The sequence below is a fragment of the Sebastes fasciatus genome, chromosome 15 (assembly GCF_043250625.1).
Source record: "Sebastes fasciatus isolate fSebFas1 chromosome 15, fSebFas1.pri, whole genome shotgun sequence".
NCBI lineage: Eukaryota > Metazoa > Chordata > Actinopteri > Perciformes > Sebastidae > Sebastes > Sebastes fasciatus.
In genome coordinates this window covers 5,817,745-5,841,598 of record NC_133809.1, presented here as the reverse complement: position 1 = coordinate 5,841,598, position 23,854 = coordinate 5,817,745, and the positions used below count along the sequence as shown (strand labels likewise).

General features: G+C 37.5%; 2 protein-coding genes across 3 annotated transcripts; both read left to right on the top strand.

Annotated features, from left to right (window-relative positions):
* The first annotated feature begins 962 nt into the window (after nucleotides 1-962).
* On the top strand, nucleotides 963-5,012 carry nenf (neudesin neurotrophic factor). The gene is made up of 5 exons (XM_074659914.1): nucleotides 963-1,334; nucleotides 3,045-3,276; nucleotides 3,397-3,457; nucleotides 3,737-3,840; nucleotides 4,794-5,012. Exons 2-5 carry the CDS (start codon nucleotides 3,136-3,138, stop codon nucleotides 4,968-4,970), a joined length of 483 nt encoding a protein of 160 aa, XP_074516015.1. The 5' UTR covers nucleotides 963-1,334; nucleotides 3,045-3,135; the 3' UTR covers nucleotides 4,971-5,012.
* Nucleotides 5,013-5,743: 731 nt separating this feature from the next.
* On the top strand, nucleotides 5,744-23,808 carry ezra (ezrin a). Of its 2 annotated transcripts, none has more exons than XM_074659913.1 (16): nucleotides 5,744-5,891; nucleotides 5,922-5,980; nucleotides 6,386-6,463; nucleotides 6,546-6,759; nucleotides 8,478-8,561; nucleotides 10,020-10,115; nucleotides 11,236-11,510; nucleotides 12,391-12,474; nucleotides 13,965-14,111; nucleotides 14,491-14,587; nucleotides 15,496-15,659; nucleotides 15,792-15,922; nucleotides 18,327-18,487; nucleotides 19,408-19,500; nucleotides 20,620-20,907; nucleotides 23,082-23,808. In XM_074659913.1, exons 4-16 carry the CDS (start codon nucleotides 6,748-6,750, stop codon nucleotides 23,244-23,246), a joined length of 1,797 nt encoding a protein of 598 aa, XP_074516014.1. In that variant the 5' UTR covers nucleotides 5,744-5,891; nucleotides 5,922-5,980; nucleotides 6,386-6,463; nucleotides 6,546-6,747; the 3' UTR covers nucleotides 23,247-23,808. The 2 variants fall into 2 exon arrangements, with proteins under 2 accessions (XP_074516014.1, XP_074516013.1); XM_074659912.1 differs by having other exon boundaries at nucleotides 6,386-6,519; nucleotides 6,588-6,759.
* Nucleotides 23,809-23,854: the final 46 nt, after the last annotated feature.

The following is a 23,854-nucleotide window of genomic DNA, read 5'->3' as shown; positions in this document are numbered from 1 at the left end:
ATAATGATGCACCTTCAGCCCGCGCTCCAATACTAAACCTTCAGTCCTTGACGTTTCCTTGTTTCCTTCTTCCTTCCCTTAGTTTGATACCTAGTGGTGCCTTTAAGTGCAACTCGTAAAAGTCAACACTCCAAGTTCAACGGTCACAAATAGAGCTAAAAATGTGTGAAGTGGACATAAATACCTCATTCATTTTCTCCATAAGTATATATGGGTAACCTACGACGGAGTATTAGGGCCACATTGAGGAAAATAAAGTCATAACTTTATGAGAAAAAAAGTCGTAATATTACGAGAATAAAGTCGTAATTTTACGAGGAAAAAACTCAGAATATTACGAGAATAAAGTCATGAATTTACGAGAAAAAAAAGTCTTAATATTACGATAATAAAGTTGTAATTTCACGAGAAAAAAGTCGTAATATTACGAGAATAAAGTCGTAACTTTACAAATAATAATATATAATATGTTTTCCTAGTATTACCACATTTTTCCCCTAAATTCATTACTTTATTCTCGTAAAATTACTAGTTTATTCTCGTAATATTACGACTTTTTTTTCTCGTAAAGTGACGACTTTACTATTGTAATATTATGAATTTTTTTTATCGGAAAGTTACGACTTTATTCTCGTAATATTACGACTTTTTTTATCGTACAGTTACGACTCTATTCTTTGAATATTCTGACTTTTTTATCGTAAAATTATGACTTTATTCTCTTAATAAAATCTCAGATTTTTTTTTTCCCTCAGTGTGGCCCTAATACTCCGTCCTAGTAACCTACCTATTGAGAGATGGGTTCATTACAGATTACAGTAGTCCCATTGAGATTAGGTCATTTTAACAAGAGGGAAACACTATTTAACGACGGGGGAACAAACTTCAACATAACACCGGGAAGGACTGCTTCTTGGCGGGAGTAACGCTGGTAACGTCCCCGAAGTTGCCTAGCAACTGCTCTCCTGGCCCAAAATGGCGAATTGTCGTTTTTACCCTTAGATGTATTAAGAGACTTTTTACCTTACAGTTACAGTTTTTACAGTAGCCTACAGTAGATGTGCTGGTATGTAGATTTGTGTTACATTTGGGCAGAGCCAGGCTAACTGTTATCCGTTAGCCCCTGTTTAAGGTCTAGGTAGCTAACTAACTACAGTATGAGGTTTATGCTAGCTAACCTAGCTAAAGTTAAGGACGGAGTAACGTTGGTAACGCCCCGAGGTTGCTTAGCAACTGCTCTCTCGGCCTAAAATTGTGAATTTGCATTTTTACAGTTCGGGTTTTGTACAGATAAAACACAGAAGATAAAACATGTTAATGATTTAACGGTGCTGGTAAGTTGATTTTTTTGTTACATTTGACAGAGCCAGACTAACTTTAGTTATTTCCCCTGTTTACAGCTAACTAACTAGCCTTAACTATCTAGCATGTGTGTTAGTTATCTAACACACCTGTTAGTTATCTAACAGGTGTGTTGGCTGGCGTTAATTCTCTACAAGATATCAATGAGCATATTTCTCAAAATGTTGAACTATTCATTTAAAAGTGAAACAGGGAAGTTTGTAGACATTGAAAACAGTAATTCCTTGGACAAAACAATTTCAACTCAAGGTCCAGTCAGTCACTATTCTTTTCCGAAGCTTTCAACTAGTTCAGGGGTCTTTAAGCAACCTGCGGCTCTGGAGCCACCTGCGGCTCTTTAGCTCCTCTCCAGTGGCTCCCTGTGGATTTATAAACATGGAAATGAATAACTGTTTTTTGTTAATGTTTTCAATTTTATTTAATATTGTTGTAGGTTTAATGTACGGCGGTACACAGTATGCACATTGAGGAAAAAAATCAAATCTGAGATTTCGAGAATAAAGTCATATTATGAGAATAAAGTCATACTATTATGAGAATAAAGTCATATTATGAGAATAAAGTCATATTATGAGAATAAAGTCATAAGTTTAAGAGAAAAAGTCATAAGTTTAAGAGGAAAAAGTCGTAATATTATGACAATAAAGTTGTAAAATTATGAAAATAAATTCATAAGTTTAAGAGAAAAAATCGTAATATTATGACAATAAAGTTGTAAAATTATGAAACTAAATTCATAAGTTTAAGAGAAAAAATCGTAATATTATGACAATAAAGTTGTAAAATTATGAAAATAAATTCATAAGTTTAAGAGAAAAAATCGTAATATTATGACAATAAAGTTGTAAAATTATGAAAATAAATTCATAAGTTTAAGAGAAAAAATCGTAATATTATGACAATAAAGTTGTAAAATTATGAAAATAAATTCATAAGTTTAAGAGAAAAAATCGTAATATTATGACAATAAAGTCATAAGTTTAAGAGAAAAAAAGTCGTAATATTATGACAATAAAGTCGTAATATTATGAAAATAAAGTCATAAGTTTAAGAGAAAAAAGTCATAGTATTATGAGAATAAAGTCATAAATTTAAGAGAATAAAGTCGTAATATTATGAACATAAAGTCATAAGTTTAAGAGAAAATTCTCGTAGTATTGTGAGAATAAAGTCACAATATTATTAAGTAGTAATTTTACGTGTTATTTTCTTTTTTTCTCGTAAACTTCTGACTTTATTCTCATAATATTACGACTTCTTTTTCTCGTAATGACTTTATTCTATAAATCTCTGAGGTTTTTCCCTCAATGTGGCCCTAATACTCCGTAGTACATCTGCTCTTTGGCCCTCACTGCATTAGACTTACATACTATATATTTAGACTATAAACTGTGTTACCTTCATCACAATGCTCAAATGTTTTGCAGCTCCAGACAGATTATTATTTGGTTTTTTTGCCTAAAATGGCTCTTTTGATAGTAAAGGTTGCTGACTCCTGCACTAGCTATATCACACGGTCCTCACAGTTTTGTGGTCTGGGTATGACTTTCATGAGACCTTTTATTAAGCTTTCACAGTTTTTCACCTGTGTCATTGACTGTCAGTTATTGTCTCAGAACTGTTATCGTTACCATACAATCGCTATTGGGCACCTCTAACATTTCCGACGGCATTAAATGCAGCACCAACTCCACAGAGCAGCGACAGGGAAGTGGATGACGGACCGTTTCCGTATCCAACTCGTCCAAACCCGGTCCAAACAACGATCCTACCATGGCAACCACGCGTATCTGTGTCCTGTTTGTTGTCCTCTCTACGACATTAGCGGAAGACTTTAAATTAAAGTATAAACCTTCCACCAAACCTGTCCGATTATTCACTGAGGAGGAGCTGAAGAGATACGACGGCAGCGAGGTAAACTTTATTTTTAACCCATAATCCAGGGTGAGTATTTGTGTCTGTGCAGTGCATCCATGCAGGTGTACATGATAATGATTTATCTCTTTTCTGTTGTGTTTTCCCTCCCTGTTTTAGGAGGGACATCCTATCTACATGGCAATAAAAGGAGTTGTGTTTGATGTCACCAGGGGAAAAGGTAAATAAAACCCACCACTCAACCTCTGGAAATTAAAATGTAATGCTTTGCAAGATAAAAAAAATATGATTGTGTGGGAACTTAAATGTGCTTTATTCATTCAAACAAAACTGTGAAATTAAAGTATATTTGAATTGACACATTGATGCCCACTTGAAAGCTTTCTCCCTTTCCTCTCGAGAGTACAAGACTTCAAGTGAAATCTAAACTCAGACCAGACATTTGTCTACTCAAAATTAACTGATGTTTTGAATTAATATTTTATTTTACACATTGCAGAGTTTTATGGAAAAGATGCACCATACAACGCCATGGTTGGTAAGGACTCCACTCGGGCTGTGGCTAAGATGTCCCTGGACCCAGACGACCTGACATCAGATACTGTAAGTTTAGTGGTTTTGTCCTGGACTGCGGTGTTTGCCAAAGAATGAAAATGTATTAGTTGTGGTTGACTCCCATGGGTGGGGAGCACTGACATCTGACACCTGAGTGTCAGCTGCAAAACAGCATTGCATTCATTAACTACATAATTATACTGAAACTTCACAGTTTCATCTGAATGCACCATACATAGCTAAATTCTACATATTGGAAACACTGGGACAATACTTTAACCAAACAAGGCCATAAACACTATAGACATTACATAAATAATATCCACTTCTTACCTATTTACATCTTTCACACCAAGATGCACCTGATTCAGGGATAAAAGGAGGATATTTGATATTACAGGATCTTTGAGGGACTTTAAAGTTCCATTTATATTATTTTAATAATACTGTGTTTGAAGTCTGGCTTTGTGCGACTGAATTGTCCTATTGTAAATATGTTATGTTGTTAATATATCATTTGTTCTCAGGTCTCTCTTGCAAAAGAGATCTTGATCTCAATGAGACTTCTTGAATAAATAAAGCTTAACTGTTGTACACTCAATGTTAAGAGAAATTTATTGGAAAAATTGCAGAATGATTAACCAACTCAAATGTGGAAAACAATGATTTATTGTTAAAACTTGTGTTTTAGCACTTTAGTACTTGGATTTTTTGCAACAAATTTCTAATTTGTTTTCACTACTGCAAGTGTCGGAGGACTTTATTTGTTCCAAGACTTGTTCAAGTGCCTCTTCGTATACTTCTCTTCTTTGACTACCAAAATGTATTTTTGTTGACTTACCGTAAATATGATAATGATAATAACACTATAAAATGTAATAGTCAAGTCAATTTTGTTTATACAGGCACAAATTACAAATTTAGCCCAAAAGGCTTCACAATCTGCACAACATATGACAAACGCTAATCAAAGTTCTTGTTTTCCATATTTCCATCCTCAGACTGGCCTCACTGAAGAGCAGCTGAAGTCTCTGGATAGTATATTTGAAGGCACGTACAAAACAAAGTACCCCATTGTGGGTTACACAGCATCACGCATCCTCACCGAGGATGGAAGTCCCAACGAAGCCTTCAAACCAGAGGACCAGCCTCAATTTCAAATCAAAGATGAGTTTTAATCTCATTTTACCTTTACCTGTAAAATATAGTTGTGAAAAGTGTTCTTATGAAGGAGTTTTTTGTTTTCGCTTTTTAAATATTTTCTGTTTACTTGACCAAAATCAGAGCCTAATATGCAAGTGCAATACGTGTACAAGAGAAGAACAAAATACATACGATAGAAACACTTTTTATTCATATTTACTTGAACTAAAGGTGACATGATCCTGCGCCAGGATTTTACCTTTTTCAGGGAATACAGAGTAAAATGGTGCAGATTTTTAAAGATCCCATCCAGATGTGTTTTAAGACATAAGAAATACTCTGTTTGAAAGACGGATTTCTTTTTTTTTTCACCAAAAAAAGTTAATGCCTTATTTGTGGTTAGAGTGATATTCTTCTACATTTCTCAGAGCAATAAGAACAAATTAACTTATAGAATTAGCATACAGAAACATTACTTGATTTGTTTCACAAATAGTCATAGAAAAGTCAAATTAACCACCAACTATCTATTTAGAAAGGGGGAGTGAGGGCGCCTGGGTTAGCTCAGTTGGTAGAGCGGGCGTCTATGTATTAAGGCTTGGTCCTGACCGCGGCGGTCCGGGTTCGAATCCGGCCTGTGGCCCTTTCCGCATCCACTCTCTCTCTCTCCCCCCTTTCACGACTCTATCCACTGTCCTGTCATAAAAATGGAAAATGCCCCCAAAAAAATAACTTTAAAAAAAAAAAAAAAGAAAGGGGGAGTGAGCTGACAGACGAGATGCAATAAACAAACTAAACATCAGAACTCATATTCCCTTGAATTAGGTTTTAGTAGGGCTGCCACTAATGATCATTTTCATCATTGACGGTAATGAATCGCTTAATCATGCAGTCTATAACAGCGCCTACCACGTTTCCCAGAACTTGTGGTACTGTCTTCAATTGTCTCTTGTTTTGTCCAAACCCCCAAAATATAAAACTTACAGTAATTAAATGTTGGGGGAAAATCTGAAAATTTACACATTTGAGAAGCTGGAACCAAAAGGTATTTGGCCTTGTTGCTTGATAAATGACTAATTGTTGTCAGAATTTTCTGTCAATTGACTTTTCCATTAATTGCTTCAGCTCTATATTTTAGTATAAAATGTTTTCATTATTGCCATGTAGAATATTTATGTAATTAATAATGAATAATAATTTAATTGAATAAATGAACTGAATTAATTAATAACGACTGAATCTGCAGCTCTGTGAATGTTTACATGATCAGAATCAGTCTATTTGTTTTCTGCCTGATTTTGTTTTTGTACATTTATCATTAAAGTCTGTAAATCTCAAACTTCTCAAGAATTTGTTTCACTTGAGTTTTACCACAGCCTCCCGTCGGGATGTTATCTTGATGTGATCTTTTTATGACAGCTCATGACTCACTCATGTCACCTCCAAACAGGCAACATAAATAGTACCTTCGGGCCTATATAGCCTCGCATGGTCCGATCAAAGGTCATCAGTTCCGGTGCTGAGAGAGGTGATTGTCTTTAGGTGGAGCTGTGCTTCTTTCCCTGCCGGGTGGTCACACTGGAGGTAAGTCTGTCATTTTTGTGTGATAGTAACCAAGTTGAACCTCCCACCTCACTGTGAGTGATCTACAGCCGAGTTCAAAGGACACAAGCCCTGCCCTTGAGTCAGCCAGCGAGAGCGGAGCTGCCTTCTTTATCAGGTGGAGATTCTGCTGTGAGTCGGCCACTGCAGCCTCGGTCAGCCTGGGAAACGTTTTCTTCTGCTGTAGCTCGCCCACCAACCATAGCCAAGATGCCCAAAACAGTAAGACTCATGATTTTGTTGACAAGATAATTAAATGCGTCACTGAAATGTCTCTTCCTGGTCCAAGTATGAAAGGGAGGTGGTGGGTTTATAGATTTATCTGTTGAAATGTTTATGTCTAAATACTTGCGGAGAAAGACCATTGATCATAAAACAAATTCAAGGGTCAATCATGTATATTTTTCAAAGTTTTAGTCACATCAAGCTGTTCAAGCTTGGGAGTAATTTCCAAGAGGCACCTTTCTTTCTTGGCATTTATTCATTAACCAAATGTAGAGTTTGACCCATGCTGCACACATTCCTGGCAGAAACTATGCTACTAAAATGCTACTTAATGGCTAAAACTGGGCCTTATGTTGCCTGTGTGATCGTGCATACTTGATAATAATCATGGTAACTACCTTTCGTGACACTAGTGATTTGTAAATGTCAAGAGTGACTTTTACCAACAACTCATGACTGTATGGTTTAACTGCTTTATTCTCCCTTCCTTGATTTTGTATGACAGTCAGCAATAATCAATTTACTATCCAAAACAATAGGAACTCTTATGCATTTATTTGCTGTAAGTCCTAAATGCCCTCGGCAAGAGTTACTTAAGTATTCAGCATCAGTCTGTAGGAGAACTGATAAGAAAGGCCGGCCTGTGCATTACGACTGCAGCTCTGTGCGTATATTGACTCTCCAAGGAGAAAGCCTCTCTTAAGAGGTCATGCTGACGTCTGGCTCCATTTGACTGACGTTAAACTAACTTGAAATCAAACACATTCATGAGTCATGGTAGCAGGTATTGCTTGTGTTGATCTGGAAAATGCTGAATTCCCGGCTTACATTTGAATAGTTAAGCAGTAAAGTAAAAGTTTTGTAGATACCAAAAAGTACAAACATGTAAAAAAACAAACTCTAAAGTTGATTGATTGAAATTAATTGCTGCTTCATAATGGCGATTTCAACTGATAAGAAAGCATCAGCAGGATGTCAGTTATCTTACGTATGTGATCATGGAAACAGTTGAGAAACACGATGGAGGTTTCATAAATTGATGTTCCAGTTTTTGTTGCCTAAGTTTCAGTGGGTTTATCTTTATGACACCTGGGGTGTGCTTTAGTGTAACTTCATAAAATGATTGTGTAACTGCTACAAGCCCAATTTGGCCTGCAGGTCGGGGTCATGCAGTTGTCATATGTTTGTCGTGCTTTTGTGAAAAATATTAAGAACTACCCTTATTTTCTTTTCGGAAATCCATTCTAGACAGTCAGATTTATGTGCCAGTTTAATTGCTGTTACAAAAGAGGTTGATTGTACTAGCAGTGGTAAAGTCTAAAGGCAACTTGGCAAGCAGGGAGTATTTTGATATTTTAATCTGCGTATGTTCAACCTTGTGGCACCTTGTAAGGGTAGTCCAAAGTCTAATGAGATAGTGAGCAATTATGGTTTATGAATGACCAACTTCACAGCTCCACATTAAGGGAATAATTCACACTACTGACTTTATTATGTATGCATTTTACTATGTTTCATAATGAAACCGTCACAAGCAAATGTGCCCAAATTAAGACAAAATATTTCTGCAAAATTAAAGATGTGGGTTTACAGAAAAAGTATGGGAAATGCAGGGTTGATGGATTCAGATTTTCAGTGAAAACAGCTAAATGCTTGAACTGAATGGAAATAAGAAGTGTATGTGTATCACGTGACTTAATGACCCTTTTTTGCAGGTCAACGTTCGCGTCACCACAATGGACGCAGAGCTGGAGTTTTCCTTCCACCCCAACACCACAGGGAAGCAGCTCTTTGACCAGGTCTGTATGTTAATGTATGAAAAGCACCAGAGGAGTTTACACAGATTTATAGGATTTATCATAGTTGTCTTAGTTGGGAACTTTAGTGTCATTGGTTTCAGTTTTCTTGAATATAAAGTATAGCTGAAGTTCTGTTCATGTCTAACCATAAACTTTACCAGCAAAGTATCTGATTGTAGTAAGTCAGTCAGTACAACCAACCTTATGCTGTTATTTTCAGTAGAGGAAGAAGCATTCTGATATTTTACTTTAGTAAAAGTAGAAATACAACAGTGTAAAAATACCTCATTACAGGTAAAAGTCCTGCATTCAAAATCGTACTTACTGTATATAAACACACAGAAGTATTATCAGCAACTTTATTATACTCAAAGTATCAGAACTTAAAATATTTGTTATGCAGACAAATGGCCTCTGTCATCGCTATACTGTTATTATATTATTGGATTATTGTTGCTGCTGCATTAATATGGAAGTAGCTTAATCCATAACAATGCATCTTTTATAAGGTGGTCAAATGTTTTGAATGGAAAATCTTCGTCAGCAAAGTAACTAAAGCTGTCAGATAAATGTAGTGGAGCACAATATTTCCCTCTGAAGTGTAGTGGAGTAGAAGTATTAAAAGTACCTCAAAATTCAAGTACAGTACTTGAGTCCATGTACTTTCTGCCACTAGCGTTATTATATCAAAGAGCAGAGGGCAGTTTTTTTAAAAGTCAGGTAGAGGAATAGCACTCCCAGCCAGTTCCAGACATCCCCGTATTTGAATTATTTATTTACTTCTACTTTATTTAAATGTATCCTGGTGGTATTATAGTTGAAATGATTTGAATAAAATGCATTTTATCTGTAGAAAGGTGAACAGTACGTGCAACTAATTACACATTTCTGTTGTCAAGTGAAATCCACAAAACTCCAATTATGTTGACTTTCTGTCAAAGTCATGTTTTTAACTTCAGATGGAGGATTTCATGCCTCTCTTCATGCTGTCTGTCTTATGAAACCCTTTAAAACCCTGTTAGAAAACAAAAAAATGCTCAAACAATGAGGCGGCCTCCTCAGTGCCTGAACAGTTTACTTATTAATGCACTCCACTCACCCACAAGCTAAATTATCAATAACTTGTACTGAAAGGTGACACCACCTGACATCACCTGGAGCTTACTGTGTAATTAATTACCTAAACCTTTGTACCTGAAAGGAAGGCAGCTCCGTGTTAATGGGGTCCTGAGGCTTTAAAGTGTATTTACCACCTCAGCTACTGTTGTAGTTGTTCAGAGTGATATTATCATAAGTGAGACTGATGCACAGTCTGTGCATAATGTTCTGTAAATCACATCTTGACCAAAGGTTGTTTCTTCAGGAGCAGAATATTAGAAGTGAAGAAGAAGAAGAGGAGGTGGAGATTCATTATATTTCCTCTGTTATCATGTGTCCATCTCTCTCTTTGTGTCTAAGGTTGCCAGGACCATCGGACTGCGTGAGATTTGGTATTTTGGGCTGCAGTTTGTCGACGCCAAAGGATTCCTCACCTGGCTGAACTCTGACAAGAAGGTAAATATGTGGTTTCACTGAGTGAGTGTGATGATAACTGACACATTGTTTTGTTCTTCTTCATCATACTCGTATGGTAACCTGCTGTGTTTCTCTACTCTGCTTTATCGTGCTCTTCTCACAGTAATTGTACCATATTCTACTTTACTATATTGTACTTTAATATATTCTTTAACTTTATCTTACTGACTAATCCATTGTACTTAATTATATCCTAAAATATTCTAATAATAATGAATGAACTTAATCTTACTTTATTGTTTTAACTATACTCTATTCTACATTTTCTCTACTCTACTCTGTTCTGCTTTTACTGCCTTCTGCTCTCTTTTACCATACTCTACTGCATTGGTTCACAACCTTTTTTTGTCTGCACCCAACAGCCCTATCAGATTAGTTAAAGTACCCTTCATCGACACCAAATGTGTTCATTTGAATGGATTAAACTGGAAGTTATTTAATACTATTACTTATATAAAAGTTGATATTGTTGCATAGTGATCCTGGAATTGTTCATGTTTAGGTTTGGTTTCTTTTACATTTTTTTTACATTAGGTTCAAGGTTCAAGTTAGCTTTTGTATTTCTACCAAAGCCATTTTATGACTTTCAACTATCTATTTCAACCTCCCTGCTTGCTTGCTAAGTGTTTTTTCACAAACTCTCAACTGCAGCATGTGATGTTCAGGTGTTACAACTGACCCAGTTTGGTGGGGTGGGGACAATAAAGAGTGTTTTAACCTACCTCCTGGCAACTCCTGCAAAACCCTATAATTGGGAATAGCTGCTCTACTCTATTTTATTCCAAGATATTCTTTACATCTTAATGTGTATTGGCTTCTGTACTGTACTAAATCCAACTCTTATTTATTCTAATATAGTCACAACTCCCACATTTAACTGTATTCTACCTACTCTATCCTGCTTCCCTCTACTCAACTGTACCATGTTTCAGTCAGTTGTATCCTATTACACTCCATTGTACTATATTCTACTCTATATTATCATACTCTACTTTATTTTCTACTGTACCCTGATGGAATTCTTTCACTTTTTTTCTTCTCTATTCATACTTTATTTCGATGATGTGCTGTACTCTCTTATCACATCTGCTCTGCTCAGGTGATGGTCCAGGATGTGAGGAAGGAGACTCCCCTGCTGTTCAAGCTGAGGGCCAAGTTTTACCCGGAGGATGTGTCCGAGGAGCTGATCCAGGACGTCACCCGGAGGCTTTTCTTCCTTCAGGTGAAGGAGGACATTCTGGGGGAAGAGATCTACTGCCCTCCAGAGTCCGCTGTGCTGCTGGCCTCTTACGCCGTCCAGGCCAAGTACGGAGAGCAAGACAAGTCTGCGCTTCAGCCAGGCTACCTGTCCTCCGAGCGCCTGCTGCCCAAGAAGTGAGTGTGAGTTGGTCAGAGAATCTGTGAGCTGTGTTGTAGCTGGTTTTCATTTCTTTGGTATTTACTTTTCTGCACGGGAAAAAAAACAAAAACATTTCAATCCCTGAAAGTGCAATGAATGCAGCAGCAAACAAACATCCAATAAATTGGAGTAGAGAGAAAAAAACACTCTATACGCTTAAAAACTATGTGTGGAATTGGTAATAAATATATTGATCAATTAATATAGATATTCAAGAAACACAAAGTAATGAAGCCGTTCAAAATCATAAAATATGACCCACGTAGAGGTGAGAAGATGGTTAGCAGAGGGGATAATGGAAAAGGTCAAAAGCCTCCCAATAAAAGGTTGATAAAAAGAATAACTGAAGAAGAAAATTTTATTGAAAGAGAACGAATAATGTGGTTTTCTGCACGTCAAAAGACGGATTGCAGTTTTGGAAACAGGCCAAGTATTAAACAATGGGAGCAGCAGATGCTGTTAAGCCTTCTGTTATAAAAGGTTACTCGTTCATTTAAGGGCAAACAGGATATGTCTGACATGTTTATAGCTCTGTGATAGATGATGAAACAGAGGAGTGATGGTGTAATCCCTGCAGAACCTTTTGTATGAGCTCTCCAGACTTTAACTATATGTGAAATTAGTTAATGAAGCACCAATTGTATGAAAGCACTGTTTTATGTCTGAGAAGCAACTTTTGTTGGATAGCTCCCTCAATGACTCCATTCTGAACCCATGTACTATTACATACTCCCAATTGGCAACAAGAGATATTACAAGACACGACAATGCGGCATGTGTTTGATTTAGCTCTGTAGGTACACACAGACTGTTTACATTTTCAGTGGGTTGCTGATAACTGGTCTCTCCCCTCAGAGTGCTGGTACAACACAAGCTGTCCAAGGAACAGTGGGAGGAGAGGATCCAGGTTTGGCATGAGGAGCACAGATCGATGCTGAAGTAAGTGATAAAGACTCCTCCTGAAAAATGACTCTTCCGTGTATTTATATTAATTTTAATGCAAGACTATGTAACTTTTTAAAGAAGGAATAACTCAAATGAAAAGTTGAATTCATGGGCAATAATCAGCCTCAAAAAATGTTTGGGTTGGAGCGCTTCCTGGACTCATATAAAGTTTGCTTGCCTTTATTGTCATGGTGTTTCAGCAACAAGCCCTCCTCAGGGAGTCAAACAGATCTCATGGAACAAGTGGACATTTTATAATGGTATTCCACCAATAGGAATCTTCCACTTGGCCTCGAGAGGGTGTAGACATATAAAATCCCCAGTAGATGGCGTCATTTGTCCCACAATATTTATCATAGCTGAATTAACGAGCAACATAGTAAATACAAACAATGGCATGTAATGAAATGGTTACACAGAGAACAAATAAACGCTTACAAAGACAAATAAATGTTTACAGAAAAGCAGTAAAATCTAGGTCCTCATTTAGGCCTGGGTGTTTAGTAACCTGTAATTTGTCGATCCAAAAGGCTTCCCGTTGGTTAATTTTCTGTCACCTTTTCGTATAGAATAAAACAGCCTCACTTGGTCTGGTATGACCAGTAGATTAGACAGATGTTGCTTTATTACTCAGTCAGTTTGCTGACTTTCTGACTCTTCTCTACTTGTGTTAATATTAACACTTCGGTGAACCTTTATTTGACTTAAAACAAAAAGTAAACACTCAATTCAATGTGTCTTTATCCTGTAGTTGCCACTTCTGCCTGCCATTGCACAAAAGTTAAATCCTCTCACTTTAAAGGTCGGGGTTTGATAACATTTTACGTAATTCAAATGTATCTGTTATATTTTTTGACTTTTTGTTTATTAAGCAAGAACACATTTATTTATTACACCAGATATAGATAAGTGTAAATTTGCATCTGCAGTCTCTGGGTAGAGGCAAACAGTGATGTGCAGGTTGACGTAGTAATTGATTTAATAACAAAAGATAATTTGGTGAATTAAAACATTGCAAGTAGAAATGCAGTATTGAATCTATTTAGTGAATGTGTACCTTTGCTTTAGACATTTGTAAATATCAAAAGGTTAATACTTAACAACAAAAACAAAAAGACTGGCATGCAAAGAACAAAAAAATCCAAATTTCCCAGACATATTAAATATTTGCTATTCAACTAACTGACTACATACAATGCATGTGTTGTAAATGTCACTTTGCAAGTTAAAAAAAGAGAGAAGATGACCAATTCAATGATAAATTTGTGTATTTTACCAACTTGGATTAAGATCTAAATAGAGCTGGTTATAGGAAGCCAACCCTACTTATGGTGTTAGTCAGAGAAACTGAAAAGAATTAACTCTTTTGTCTCAACTATTTGAGTAAAAGATAAATTAATTAATTGAATAGAAAATTAGATCATAAACTGATGAAATCTGTGTGTATTCTTCCATGTTTCCACCTGTCTGTTTGACCTGAACAGGGAAGAGGCCATGCTTGAGTACCTGAAGATCTCTCAGGACCTGGAAATGTACGGCGTGAACTTCTTTGAGATCAAGAACAAGAAGGGCTCAGACCTGTGGCTGGGAGTCGACGCTCTGGGACTGAACATCTATGAGAAGGACGACAAGTAAGTCACTGAATCAGTGACTTAATTCACTGGTTATGTCGTACTTATTAACATATCTCCTATCATCATAAGTGTAATGTTTATTGATTTGATGACATACAGTTGTAGAAGGGAGGGCAACACACGAGCAGTCATCGACCTCTGCTACCTTCCCTTCCAGCCGGTCAGGTTTTAAATAACAGTTGACCTTATGGCTGTTGTTTTTAAGAGGCCATTGACCGAATTCTCTTGATTCTACTACAACTTGAACACTGGCATTTTGCTCCAGTGTTCAGTGAAAAGAGTTTTCTGTCTGTGAAGATTCTATAAAAAACAAAACTCCAACTTTTTAAACATCAAGTTGAGTTTGTCTGATCACCCATTTGTCTCCATCCTCCAGGCTGTCTCCAAAGATTGGATTCCCGTGGAGTGAAATTAGAAACATTTCTTTCAACGACAAGAAATTCATCATCAAGCCCATAGATAAGAAAGCTCCTGTAAGTATTTTACAAGTCTTACAATCCTCAGTAGCATCTCACGTGTGTGTAAATGCGTAAAGATAAGTTAGATGCAGACTTGCATCATCAAGCAGCATGAATGTGGTGCACGTTTACAGAAAAAGAATGGGATTAAAGTAATCTTATTGAAAATGCACATATGAAATCATTTTAGTTAAACTTGTATGTACTTTGACTAGTATCCGTGCAAAGACAATAAACTCTGGCACATTTTAAGTTTAAATTCAAATACTACTAACAAAATATACCTTTCATTCATAATCACATCCTTGATATGAAGGAAATTAAATATAAACCTTGAGGAAGTTTTTTTGTCAAATAAATGTGGAATAAACTTTGATTTAAAAATGTTAGTGAGAGAGTTAACGCATTAACGTAAACGCCACTAATTTCTTTAACGTATTAACGCAATCAATCTTTCAGAGGGTGTAGCAAGCTCACTTTTATAGATTTAAGTAAAGTCACTTGCATCATATGAAACTAAAAAATCTAAGGAATTCATTGGTACCAACCATGTCATACCGGTTTGTCAGCAAGGAGGTTAAATAACGCTGACACTGACAGCTGTTGTTGCCTGTTGGGCTGCAGTTTGCCATGTTATGATTTGAGCATATTTGTTTTGCTAAATGCAGTACCTGTGAGGGTTTCTGGACAATATTTGTCATTGTTTTGTGTTGTTAATTGATTTCCAATAATAAATATGTATATACTTTTGCATAAAGAAAGCATTGTGGCTCACTCCCATGCTGATAAGAGTATTAAATACTCGAACAGATAAAAAATGTGCAATTAATTTGCGATTAAGTATTTTAATCGATTGACAGCCCTAATTAATAAATATAACCCCAACTATACAGACCCTGACATGATGTTTTCTTTTCCTCAAGGATTTCATATTCTACGCTCCCCGACTGCGAGTCAACAAGCGCATCCTGCAGCTGTGCATGGGCAACCATGAGCTGTACATGCGCCGCCGCCACACCGACACCATCGAGGTTCAGCAGATGAAGGCTCAGGCCAAAGAGGAGAGGCTGCACAAAAAGATGGAGCGGTATAGAGCAGGGGAAGGGTTATCAAGTTAAAAAGTCATTTGTGTTACTGTCATGGTCTCTCAGCAGTAGCATTTGAATTTTCAGGCTGTGTTTAATATGTATGATCAGCCTTTTGTTCTCGTGTTCTGCAGGGATCAGCTGGAGAGTGAGAAGAAGAAGAGGGAGGCCATCGAGAAAGAGAAGGAGCAGATGGAGAGAGAAAAGCAGGACCTGATGATGAAGCTCTACCAGTTTGAAGAGACAACCAAGAGAGCAGAGAGAGGTGAGACAGAGACACTTAAAGGACCAGTGTGTAACAATTTGGGGGGATCTATTGGCAGAAATGTAATATAATATTAATAAGTATGTTTTCATTAGTGTATAATCACCTGATAATAAGAATCGTTGTGTTTTCGTTACCTTAAAATGAGCCCTTCATATCTACATAGGGAGCGAGTCCTCTTCACGGAGTCCACCATGTTGCTCCGGCATGTTTCTACAGTAGCCCAGAACGGACAAACCAAACACTGTTAACTTTTCCTTCTTGGACCGCTCCCGTCGCCGCAACTCTCTCTCTCTCTTGCTTCACCACTCACTTCCCACCTTCACACACGCTCTACGCACTGGCTCTGCTCCAAATGGCTCTAGAGAGGGCAATTAGCGTTTTTGCTTTGGCCACCAGTTGGTTGTAATCTCCTCACCTCACCGCTAGAAACCGCCAGATCTTACACACTGGACATTTAACTCTTGATCATATTATGTTACAGGAAAAAAACACAAAGTAAATCAACATTATAATTTATGTTGTGTTGTATTGTACATTTCAAACTTAAACACGCAAAATGGCTTTACTGCCCCCTTCTGTTTATTTGCTTGAAATACATCTCAGTTTTTACATTAACAAGACATATATGTCTGGACTGTGTACGGTCAGTCTGTGAATTTGTGGCTAAATTGTTATATAAATAGTCAGTGGTCATGTCTATAATGTTAAATCCAGCGGTACATGTCCACCAGGTCCGGCGAGGACACTTAGGGACTCAATTGGCCGTTCAAGCGGTGACGTACCCTCTCGTTGAATGATTGGTCCCTGTTTTTCTGCTCGCCGTTTCAAACAGGAAACAACATGGTGGCCTGCACATGAACTTTCTATTATTCCGTCTAAACAATCCACCAAAATCTGAAAACATTTTAAGCGACAAATAGGCTATGTCACTGCTGAGAAGTAAGTCTCAAACTTGTGATGTCATAGGGTATAATGTCTGGAGCTGCTCCATAGACAATGAATGGGAGACTGATTTTGAGTTTTTTAATTTTTATACACAAATTTATTCTATTTTTGGTGTTCTCAGTTGTGAAACAGAGGCAATATGTAATTGAGTGTTACTATAAAACAAAAGAGGATGCAGCTTCCTGCACTAGAAAATGGCGGCAACTTGAATTCAGCAGACGAAGAAAATGCTCCGAAAACAGTCATAAGCTGCAAGATGGTCTGATTTGGGAAACACTCTTGCTCATATGCTTTAAATCAAAGGTTCCCAACCAATCTAGGTGTTGAAGAAGAGTAATTATACGCACATCACGTAGGTGCAAGGCTATCAATACAGCGTCAATAAGGACAAAGGTAACGTCCCCAGAACTAGACTGAAAAACAGAGGCGACCGAGACTTTGCGAGAATTTACCTTTTCATATTGAAACAGCTCAGACCACAGAATCATTTAAGTGCTGGAGACTCACCTCTTCTCGCTGGCGTTTGATTAAGTTTATCTTCTTTTACTGCTGTTATGTGCACATTATGTTTATTGATTTAACTCTGTTCTTATTGTTGCTTGCTTTGTATACATTTTTATTATGTACATGTTCAGCACTTTAGTCAACTGCGGTTGTTTTTAAACATGCTATATAAATAAAGTTTGACTTGACTACTCCATGCCACTACTTGGATCTTCGTCAGGTCAGAATGTTTGAAAAGTGGAAACCACACCCCATATTTATACATCATGCACAACGATAGGCAAACAAGCGCTATGATGGCAGGTGTAGTTCATCCAAAAAACCCAGGGTGATAAAACATCCACAAACTATTACCAATGCAATAAAGTACATAAAAACAGTAATACAAAAAACATTTTTTAAAATATCAAACATATTTTATTTATAAACATTATGTTATATTCATCATTACGTATATCAGGAACTACATCACCTGCGTTCAAAGTTAGAGGAAAAAAAGGTAAGAAATAATATTGTGCAGAAATTGGGTCTAAACAACCTAAGTGTCCCAAAATAGGTCCGTGAAAAATCCAAAAAGGTTCCCCAGATACAAAAAATATAATATAATTTCTTTTTTTCTGACTTTTCACTTAATTTTTGGCTTTTTTTCTTCTTGTGAAATACTGCATTTTTTTACTTCCTTAGGACTCTAAAAATCATTCAAATTTAACAACAACCTGAGAAGAAGAAAATCACTCACTGCTCACAACTCTTATCATGGCGGGTCACAAGTAGATCCTGGTTCATTTTAAGAGTCCATAGGCCAAAAAGGTCATGAACCACTGCCTTTAGTAATACAAATGTATTATTTCACAGATTTATAATTGCACCAGAATGCCGCAAAAATCCGAGTAGTGAATTTTTTCACCGCATAGAATAATTTTCTTGTGTGTTCGCTGACTTTGTCCTGTAGAGCTTCAGGAGCAGCTGGACAGGGCCGTGAGGCTGGAGGAGGAGAGGAGGAGGGTGGAGCAGGAGGCAGCCCGGCTGGAGGCTGAGAGGATGGAGGCCATAATAGCCAAGGAGGAGCTGGCCAGGCAAGCTGAGGACCAGATCAGGAGCCAGGAGCAGCTGGTGAGTACACGGTGCAAGAAGTGCTCAAATCCTTCACGTGAGAAAAAGTCGTGATAGAAAAACACTCATTACACATACAAAGCTCCTACATTCAGGATAAACACATATTAACTGTTTTGATAGCAGTTTGGACTAATGCATCCTTTGGTTTGGGGGATTTTCCTGCTTAACTGGGATTTAGTTTCTCTTGCAGTGTGAGAAAATTCTTTAAGACTCTCTCTCACTTTAAAACTCTTTAGAAAATGTCAAATACTCATTAGGTCATTGAGCTGAAACAAGGCCACTTTTATGTTTTTATAATATTTTATGAGCTTATTGGAAGTTAAAGGTCCAGTGTGTAGGATCTGGTGGTATCTAGCGGTGAGGTGAGGAGATTGCAACCAACTGAAGCTTCTCCCGTGTGCCAAGCGTGTTGGAGAGTGCGGTGGCAGACATGAAAACGCTAATGGCCCTCTCTAGAGACATTAGGAGCAGAGCCAGTGCGTAGAGTGTATGTGTACGTGGGAAGTGAGTGGGAGCAAGAGAGAGAGAGCGGCGTCGACGGGAGCGAGTAACAATATCGACTCCGGTCCAAGCAGGAAAAGTTAACAGAGTTTGTTTTTTATTCCATTTCTACCAATAGATCCCCCTAAATGTTACACACTATTCCTCTAAATGTGTAAAGTCAGTACAGCTGTCAGGTAAATTCACTGGAATTAGAAGTACTACATTTATTTATTCACTTCACGTTTAAACTATTATCAAACAACTATTAACTAACTAATTATCAGATAAATGGTTAATTCCAGTCGTGGGTTGTTTTTTTTTGTTTATCCATTCATAAAATGGCGCCGCGTCAAGGTAATTGAGGTTACCGAGGTAATCAGGTGTCTGTTCTTGGGCTTTTTAACGACAATGTCGGTTTGTGCCTCCTCCCTCAGGCCGCAGAGCTGGCCGAGTACAGCGCCAAGATCTCTCTGCTGGAGGAGATCAAGAGAGTGAAGGAGGAAGAGGCTGAGACATGGCACAGCAAGGTGAGTTCCCAACACGCGATCAAATGATGTACCTTTACAGGATTACCAGGAAAATGTCAGAACATACTATTTCCTGTCACCTCTTCAACTGTTTTTGTTTTTTTGTGATCACAAGCTTCTTTTTTTATGTCACCTATGCAATATGCATTTTTTTTCTTTATCTTGTGTGTTTTATCATTTATGTCAGTACAAAAAAAAGATGGGGTATATTTAAGGCCAGAGCAAATTGTGCAACACTTTATTTTAATTCCCTCTATTTAGCATTAATAAGCATTATATTAATACTTAAAGGTGCAGCGTGTAGGATTTGGTGTCATCTAGCAGTGAAGTTGCAGATTGCAACCAACTCAAACTTCTGCTGTGTGACAAGCGTGTAGGAGAACTACCGTGGCCGAAGTGAAAGCGTGAATGTCCCTCTCTAGAGCCAGTGTTTGGTTTGTCCGTTCTGGGCTACTGTAGAAAACATGGCGGTCGGCTCCGTGAAGAGGACCCGCTCCGTATGTAGCTATAAGATAAGATAAGATGAGATATTCCTTTATTATTCCTGCAGTGGGGACATTTGAAGTGTACAGCAGCAAAGGGGATAGTGCAGAAACAAGAAGTAAAAAAAAAAGAAGCAAGATACAACACAGTAAAAAAAGCAAAAGTGAAACAAAATAAGAACAATTTAAATAGAAGGAAATATAAAAATAGGAACAATATAAACAAGGGGAAATATTAAAAAATCAAGTGGAAAAACACAGACGGCTCTTTTTGTTTTTTTATCTTCATCTCATCTGATCATTCCAACACAGATATTTTCACAATGATATGGCCATCTGGAATGAAGCTGTGAGTGAGTGTTGTGAAAATTGTCGGCATACGCTGCTTTGTTTCATGTACATATCATAAAAACGGCTTGTATATCCTCAGTCCTTCTTGAATAAATAAATCAAACCAACATCCATTAATGGAAAAGATGAAGACAGGTCCAAGTCGTCATAAAACTGTTTTTCAAAAGCGAAATTAAGACCTGAGATCAGAGTCCAGCTCTGCCTGCTAGTTTCATTTGTCCATAAACTGGTCAGAGTCATACTGATACTTAACACGTGTAAACTAAACCTCTCCTCTTCATCCCAGGTTATGGAAGTGGAGGAGAACCTGATCAAGACGAAGGAGGAGCTGCACAATATGATGAGCTCTGCTAACTCAGCTCCTGTCGTAGCTCCTGTCGTAGCTCCTGTCATAGCTCCTGCTTCCTCCTCCTCCTCCTCCTCCTCCTCGGACAGCGAGAGCGACCACGAGCACAGCGAAGAGAATAGCACCTACAGCGCCGAGCTGCCGACGGCGGACATCAACGACCACCACCAGGAGGAAGAGCGACTCACCGAGGCCGAGAAGAACCAGCGCCTGCAGAAGCAGCTGAAGGTGAGTTCAGGGTCCCAGGATACAACCCACATAAAACGAGCTAATTTCAGCTGCTTTTATTTTTTTACATATTTCTTGAGGTTTTGCTACATCCTTAAGAAAGAACTGTTCAAACTGGTCAATCACAGTTTAGCTAAATTGTTATATCTCTTGGAAAAATGCACACATCACACTTGATACAATTTTTTTAATTAAAATTTGGGGGAAAAAACAGACATACCGAAACACTTCAACAATATCTTTAAAAACTGGTTATGTTCCTTATATTCTTAGGTCCAGTTTTGTAACTCCATGATATATTTTTCATATTCCTACACATATGTGGCTAAATGTAGAGAAATCTATAGAAAATACAAATGTTTAGTAGCTTAAAATGTTTTTAGTTATCTAAGGTCTAACGGGAAACAAAGAGATAAGGCCTCCATCTGTCCTCAGCATTTTGCACGGATACTCAACAATCAAACAAACAAAGAAAAAATAATCAGACAGACTGTCAGTCGACCAGGAAGTATTGCAGCCAGCAGACAGGTTGTGTTTTGACTGTTAATCCTCATATGAGACCTACAGCCGAGTAACAAGTATAGAGTTACAAGATATATGTAACATAATATTCCCGCGTTCTGCGAGGTAAAATTACTGTTTTTGTGAATGGAGTCTGGTGTATTTCAATGAAGCAATATAAAAAAGCTGTCTGATGGTCAGGTAAAGCAGCCGTGGACGGGAGCAACAGAAAAGCATATTTTAGCCACCTAAAAAAAATCAATATCAGTTTAAGTGTACGCTACTTTTAGAATATTTTCACCGCTTTACCTTGCTGTCAGACAGCCCTTTCCAAAGAAGAACTGAAGCTATTTCATCGCTCTATTCAAAGCCACCAGACTCCATTCAATGAAACAGTAATTGTACCTCACAGAACACTGGAGTTGCTGGTCTACCGTTGCCTCGATCAGTTAGTTTGTGTGTGTTATTGTGTGACTTTCGGATCCGAACTAACGTGGCGTCCACACAGTAGTACAATGCTTTGCTTCTGTGCTGGTACTCCTGCCTGCTTCTCCAAACTGGGAGCATGCTAACCGGCATTTAAGTTACTGTAGGTAATTGTGGATAAGGATATAAGCCATGTATGTAGCAGCGTCATCATGCAGAAACCTACGTCAGGTAACATGGGTAAAAGCTTTTAGTACGGCTTGTTAAAATAGCATTTTGACACTAAAAAAAATTCATACTTTGACCAAAATTTGAATGTTTGGATTTGAATACAGAAGGAACACCACTGGGAAGCTACAGAATGATATAAAAACCTCAAAAAATAATGGACCCGCCCTTTAAGTCACTATCTGTCGCCTCATGGCTCACTCTGCTACTGCTGTACTGTTGTTATTATGCTGCCACTTAAGGCACAATGCTGCTTACGGTGCATTTGACAAGTGCAATTGAGGCCATTTGGCTAAATGTTCTCCCCTCACACTTACGTCACTTTTTACTATTTATGACTATTTATTATGTATTTTTGATTATTTATTATGTGTTTTATTTGTTATAGTTGATTTTTATTGCTTTTTAAATTATTATTGTATATTAGTGCTTTCTTATTGCGGGACCTAAGTACTATATTTCGTTCCATTTCATATACAAACATGTTCTGGAATGACAATAAAAACTTCCTTGATCCTTGACTGATGAAAGCCCTTGCATTTGCAGTATTGTGAACTGGGTGTCTGTGGAGACATTCCCAGGAAAATTCACAAGCAGTGCTGTTTGTATCTCTGAAATGTGAGATCCAAAAACACGCCTGCGAGTTCCTCTTTTCAGTTTTCAGTTATCTAACTTGTGAAAGAGAATTTTCTGTTAGTCGACCAGGAAGTATTGCAGCCACCAGACAGGTTGTGTTACAACTGTTAAACCTCACATGGGACCCACAGCTGAGTACCAAGTATAGAGTTACAAGAGGAAGCTTATTCTCTGGAAAACTGAGTGAGTCATTCTGAAAAAATTCATTCTGGGACATTTGAGGAAATCATCAACTGATAGAGAAGTAGTTAGTGAAAGTCTTGTAGTGTACTGGAAACAACTGGAAGAAATGTACCAATGTGAGACTAATCTAAATGTCTCTCTTGTAAAGTGGATATATTGTAAAACTCTGGTTTAATAAGTGAAATGTCTTCCCTCCACAGGCCCTGAGCTCAGAGCTGGCAGAAGCCCGAGACGACAAGAAGAAGACCCAGAACGACATGCTCCACGACGAGAACGTCAGAGTCGGCCGCGACAAGTACAAGACCCTGCGTCAGATCCGTATGGGCAACACCAAGCAGAGGATTGATGAGTTTGAGGCCTTGTAGAAAACCTCAGAGAGCTGAAGATCTCTCCCACTTACCTCATGAAGGCCCCGTTCAGCTATGCTTTTTTTAATTGAAGTGTGATGTAATTGCAGCCACACCTGATTTTTAAAGACCCAGAAAAGCATGAAGCTGATCTGTGTACGAGTACCTCCATGGGTTTTTATTTTATCGGTTTAACTTTTGCTTGAAAAGCATCATTTTGTTTTTTTCTTTGTAGCACTCAAACATCTCCAGTGTGCTGTTTATCCCCATTAAAACATTCAAACATAGAACGCTAGTGTGTTCCTCATATACTGTATGAACAAATTACATTATGTTATGATAAACGATCAAAAATTTTAGTTTTTTGCAGTTTTGTTAATATACCAAAAAGAAGTGGTTTAATTTAGATTTATTTAATGAATGCCTCATAGAACTGCTACTTATGATTATTTTTCTTATTGATTCATGTATTGATAATTTTTCGATTATTACGTCATATCTTTATGTTGCTTGTTTTGTCCAACCAACAGTCCAAAACCCAAAGCATATTAAATTTGTAAAAACATAAATTGGAAACAAACAGCAAATTCTCGCATTTGTGACCGTGCTCTTACTCTTAAAGAAGC